At 41.8% G+C, this 6,057-nt stretch overlaps 1 protein-coding gene across 4 annotated transcripts in view; it reads right to left on the bottom strand.

The window, feature by feature from the left end:
• SEMA3A (semaphorin 3A) overlaps nucleotides 1-6,057 on the bottom strand; it is a 289,750-nt gene that overhangs the window by 67,516 nt on the left and 216,177 nt on the right. For all 4 annotated transcript variants that reach the window (XM_073328646.1, XM_073328645.1, XM_073328643.1 and 1 more), the window contains one exon: nucleotides 3,651-3,770. In XM_073328646.1, the coding sequence (XP_073184747.1) occupies nucleotides 3,651-3,770 (120 nt within the window). The remainder of the gene's footprint in view (nucleotides 1-3,650; nucleotides 3,771-6,057) is intronic.

The following is a 6,057-nucleotide window of genomic DNA, read 5'->3' as shown; positions in this document are numbered from 1 at the left end:
GGAAGGAAATTCCAAGTTAAGACTGGAAATCCAGCCTGACATTCTGCCTTTAACTCAAACTGTTATCAGGAGGGTGTATCAGGCTTGCATTGCCTTGCTTTCATGGGTGAAAAACAGATGCATAATGCTCCTTTAATGTCCCTTTTGTGGTTTAATTTCCTTTCAAGCTGTCTGTAGCCCAACTCCTAATATTTTCTCTTAAAATACACATTTATGGACTATTCATTTTTCAAATCTGATTTTTTAACTTTAAAGATGTAAGGTTGGAGCCCCTGTGCTCAGGTCAGAACCAGGGAGGGTGCAGGGAAAATTGGCTCTAAGCCATCTTTCCACTCCCCTAATCCCCCGCCCAAACAGAGGCTTTAGTCCATCTCTGTGTTGCTTAGCATTTGCTTCAGCATACTGCACTGCAACTTCCCCCCTCCTCTCTCTCCCCCCCTCCGCCCCCACTTCCAGCCATGCCTTCAGCCCATCCAGGAATTCCCCTATGCCAGGGGACGGGAGTGGGTGGTATAGAGCTACATATGCTGTTTTTAGATCACCCAAGAATTCCCACTTCATCAGGGAAATCACAGGTGCTGGCTTTTCCCTTTGCCCAGCAGTGTTCAACCCCCACTCAGCCCCAGGCCCTGCCCCCACTCCACTCCTTCCCCCAAGCTCCCACTCCTGCCCTGCCTCTTCCGTCCCCCTCCCCCAAGTGCGCCCCGTCCCCGATCGTCCCCACCAGCGCCTCCTGCCCGTTGCGGAAGAGCTGCTCACATCAGGTGGGTGGCGCTAGAAGGGAGGGGGAGGAGTTGAGCGGCAGGGCCGCTGGTGGGTGGGAGGTGCTGTGGGGGAGGGGGAGGGAGGCTGGCTGCCAGTGGGTGCTAAGCACCTGCTAATTTTTTTTCATCCGTGCTCCAACCCTGAAGCACCCCCGGAGTCGAAGCATATGAGGGAAATCCCCAGCTAGGACATCCCTCCGTCCCCTTTGTACTGAGGAAGCAGGACATAGTAGATGGAGCCAGGATCACACCCTCTAATCTATGCTCAAAATACCACCTTTCTGTCACTAATTTCAGATGTTCCCAAACTATCGCAAGTGACTGGTTGGCCCAAGAGATAGGGTGTCTTTCAGTTGTGGTTTGGTAGTTAGAATCAGGGCCTTGTGTGTAATGACAAAATCATTATAATTGAACATATCTTTTTAATGGTCTTGGGATAACTCCAATAGAGCTACCCACAACATAAGAAACTGGCACTTGGCTGATATTCCCTTATTGGAAGTCTCAGCAGAGGCCACAGTTTCCAGAAGAGGGTGATGGGAAGGAATGGGAAAGCTTGCACTTCTAGTGTATATAGAGCTCTGTGTATATAGAACATATCTCATCCTTCAACGCTGGCATAGTTCATTAGAAAGGTATTCATTTAAAAAAAATCTGAAACCAGGAAATTTATTTTGTAATTACACATTAAAAAAAGGCAAATAGAAAAAGAAAAACCGAAGGAGCAGTATGTCTGTATAGTTTCAGCCCCAGATGATTATTTTTGGACTTCTCTATTGGTCACAGAGAATTCAGTGGAAATGCAGCCAGGACCTCATTAATGAGAATGTACTGGAAAAAGTTCTATAGCCTTTAATAGGGAGTAATAATTCTCTAATCGAATTCTTAAACCAACCTTTCGCAGGAATCTAACTCTAGTAAATCGCACAGGATCAATCTCTAATCCCTTATATAGGTTTTTGAGAACTATTTCTCATCTTAGTAAATTCAACAGGACTTTGCCGGGCAGGAATGCAGTTTAAGGACTGTAATTAAATCCCAAACTCATGTCTATTCTGTACAAGGTTGAAATTGTCCCCAGTTTTGCGCTAGTTCAAGAATATTTCATTTCAGAGGGGTCAGGGTGTGCAAGCTCTTTGTGTGCGCTCTTATACTTCTCTCCATCTTCAGCACAAAGCAGTTCTGGTTTCCACACCCTCTCAGATGTTAACTCAGTGCTAATTTGGGAAAAGCAGTTTTCACATTCAGCACTGAGAGACTGATAACTGAATCCAGAAAGGAATGACACATTTTCAGCAATGAAGTGCAGGGGATGCGGACAATGGCTGTGCTTTCCCACTGCATAAATCCTCCTGACTCAGCTGTCATTGTGTGAATCTACTGCACAAAAGCAGCTTTTACTGGGCTTTATTTCACCAAGGCCATCACAATGGTTCTGTGCTATTCTTAGTATTAATCTACCCCACAGAAAGATACTCTCCTGGCAGAATCTATCTATATAGATCAGTGACAAACTCTCACTTCCACTTCAATGTTCCCGGAAGTCCAGATATCGTGTCTGTCATCAGAACAACAAGAAATCAATGAGCAATATTTCTGGGCTATCAGGCAACAACTGCCTGCAAAAGCAATACCCAGTTGACACAAACCTGTTCTCTCTGTCACCCATGGGAGTTTTGCCACTGATTTCAATGGGAGCAGAATCAGATCCAATGTGTTTATCATTATTATTATACCTATGTTATCTGTTGTACATTAACTAATATGCTTTTCCATTAAAGGACATGTTTCAAAAGACAGCTTCCCTTTTGCACTTGCAAAATTTGCATCTGTATTTTTGCACTTGCACTGAATTGTGGATGCAAATGAGGGTTACCTGACCCTCACGGTAGGTGCAAACATTTGAACCCATTTTTGAGATTCAGAAATAGGAATGCAAATACAAATTGGATCTACAGAAAGAAAGGCTGTCAGCCCTTTACAAAAATTAGCTTTAAGTCTTTTAAATATCAATACGAGGTTGTCCAGAGTGTCTTCAATTACTTTAAACAAGCTATTGGAACCAGTTAGCTTTTTAAAACTGAGAATGCATGAATATGTGAATGCATGAATATGTCAGTGCACCTATCCAATTCCCACTGGAGTTAGTGGAAACTGACTTCACTTGGAATTGGATCAGGCCTTTATTTGCATGTGCAAATGCTTTGATAACACATGTAATTGTGGTGTTTGCACTGGCAGATGAGCATTTCTGAGTCTATCTGGTTAACTGCACCTAGTAACTGAAGTTACTCTGCCCTGTGAAAATAGCAAATATTCCAGTAATGGAGGCAAGCTCTAGGGCACCCAGGGCTCCTTTGACACTCCAAAATATTGGGAGCTATGGCATGTTTGAGGGCTCCTGTTATCTAATTTTCCTTCCCCTCTTTCTCCTCCTGGAGAGTCAGGAGGGCTAATGTCAGAACTGCACCTCAGAGATGACCCAGTTGCATTATGAACTGGCCTGTAGAGGGTGCAATTCCAGTTAACATTCTCTCTCGCATCTGTGCTGAGACTTCCCTGCAGGTACTTCCTCAGGCCTAGAAGTCCTGTTTAACATACATGTACAGCAGTTTGCTCCTGCCACATGATACTGCTTTAGCTGCTGCCTCTGGATATGGTTTAAATTTAATCACACTCCACAAATCTCAATATAATTAAAAACCAAAAAGCGCTCCTTTATAAATCACTCTTGATTAGGTTAACTGGTTTAAGACAAAATTCTGCTCCATATCAAGGAGAGGTAAACATGTCATGGGTGTTACTGGAAAGGAACTGTTTGTGGTATGCTAGACTTTGAAAGCTACATGAACATAACACTGGAAAAAAATGTACGTCTCTCCATACCATTCAGCCAGCGGGAATCATGCTGCTCTGTCCTGATCGGATGATGGTGCCCCAGAGTTCGGAAAATGGCAAAATCTCTACCCATGAAGTCTGCTGCTGTCCCAGAGTACAGTTCTCCATCTGTGGAATGATATAACTGTAAACATTCTGTCAAGAAGTGAACAAATATTGCTATCTGTTACACTATTCCCAAATCATTCAGTGATCATGAGTCAGGCACCAAAAATCATGAGATTGGCTTAAAAGTTGTGAGGTTTTAAAATATAACCAGTGGTGGTACTCTTTATTTGCCCTCTGGGTTCTGAGCCTTTAGGATGCACTGGGGTCACATTTTCAGGATTTGTTCTGCAACCATAAGGGCTAGAAACTTAGGAGTTATTTTTTAAAATTAAAGCTGAGTTTCTCACATAATCACTTGCCTCTAGGAGCTGGGGCATTACTAAATATTGTAATACTTGTGATAAAATAGCAAGAGTTAGCAACCTTGCTTTTATAAACTAACCAATTTATTTGAGCATAGGCTTTCGTGAGCTACAGCTCACTTCATCGGATGCATTCAGTGGAAAATACAGTGAGGAGATTTATATACACACAGAAAATGAGCTGTAACTCATGAAAGCTTATGCTCAAATAAATTGGTTAGTCTCTAAGGTGCCACTAGTACTCCTTTTCTTTTTGCGAATACAGACTTAACACGGCTGCTACTCTGAAACCTTGTTTTTATGTTATATTGATGGGCTATAGGGACCAAGCCACATAGGTCATATCATAGTGAAACTTTATTCCTCCTGTTGCAGATGTCTGCATATAGTTCCAGCTGTTATAGCCTAGTGTTAATCTTGACATCTTTCTGATACATGTCTGTGGTTGTCTTTTCAGTGCCTGCTAAAGCAGCCACTTGAAGACATTAGATCCTGATTCTCAAGAATGTCAGCGATTTACACCTTACTTTGCACTGCTGCAAATGGTTACAGAAGGTGTCAGGCTGTGGAGAATCAGGCCCATTGGTTCCCAGTTCAGAAAGTTGCTGAATTCTTTCCTTTAATTGTTTACATGTGAATACTTTCTCATATCAGATTTTAATGATAATTTTTTTGGAAGCACTTTCATGAGCATCCTCCTCTGCTTGGGGAATTTTTTTCCTTTCTGTGAACTTTCTGCTTGCAAGACTGTCACTCAGTGAAACACATTTCTCTCAGCATAGGTAGTAGGGAAGGAGGATAAACCTTTCTGTGGCATCCCAGCCCATAAAAGTAGATAGGTGGTCAAGTCTGAAATCAAACTCACATAATAACATAGACCCACAAATGCCACTTCTGATTCAACCAGAAAGGTTACCAGGCACAAAGAATGACGTGTTCCCAATTCAAAAGACGAAGCTCAAATCTCACATTAGATCCTTGCATTGTGCCACTGTTCACAGTAGTCCTAGACCACTTGGTGAAGAGATGAATTCCAAGAAAAAGAATTAGATACACAATTCGAATTGTATCCACAAGCAGTTTCAAGGTGCCAGATATCGAGCCAAATGATGGTGTCAGTTTTGTTAGGAGTAAATGCAGTTATTCCATGGAGTTACTTTGCAGGATCAGGCCCTTATAATGCATCTATAAGCAGATCCAGCCTAGAGTTCCTTTGGAAATTAAAATAAAAGTATGTCATTCCTCTCAACCAATATTTTATTTGTCCATCTTAAAAGAGGAGTTAGACAGAAGGATAAAGCTGAGGATGAAGCAACAGGTTTTTAAAGCTCCAGTGACAGATTTTTCTGGTCAGGCTGAACCCCACCACAGCCTGATTTTCAAATACCCTTTTGGAAACAAGCATACGATTCTCATGCCAGTTTTAGATATTTCCATAGTGGGACAGCCATGTCCCAACATGACTATTGGATAACATTAGCGTCTTTCCCCTGAAACACTGACAGTATAAACTTGTCAATTGAAGCTACAATGACTGTGTACCATATGGTATTCATGAAAGTCAGGAAGGGTGAAAACATGATAGCAGAAAGGCATGGAATTAAATGAATTCACAGCAGAGATTATAAGCAAATAGACCAGTCGTGCCCAGCAGGAGGTATAATCAGAAGTGAAACAGAACAGCATATCATTAATTAACAATTTCTCATTCTTCTGTTTCATTTTCTACTTTTTTTTTCAAACAGGAGACAATCACTTAATTATAGTCCTTATTACGTACAGCATATACAGCTGAGATTTTAAAGAACAACAACCCCTTTTGGCTTGTGAAAAATGACTTTGATGCTCCTCTTAACCTTTCCTTAACCTTATCCTCATTTTCTTTTCATCCACTCCCAGGCAAGTCCGAATAAATCAATATAAATCAGCAAAACCAGTTTTTTATTTCTTAGCTGTCAACCGATGGGAAAGTCACTCAAGGAAAA

The sequence above is a fragment of the Lepidochelys kempii genome, chromosome 1 (assembly GCF_965140265.1).
Source record: "Lepidochelys kempii isolate rLepKem1 chromosome 1, rLepKem1.hap2, whole genome shotgun sequence".
NCBI classification, from domain to species: Eukaryota; Metazoa; Chordata; order Testudines; family Cheloniidae; genus Lepidochelys; species Lepidochelys kempii.
This window is presented reverse-complemented; position numbering and strand designations above follow the sequence as displayed.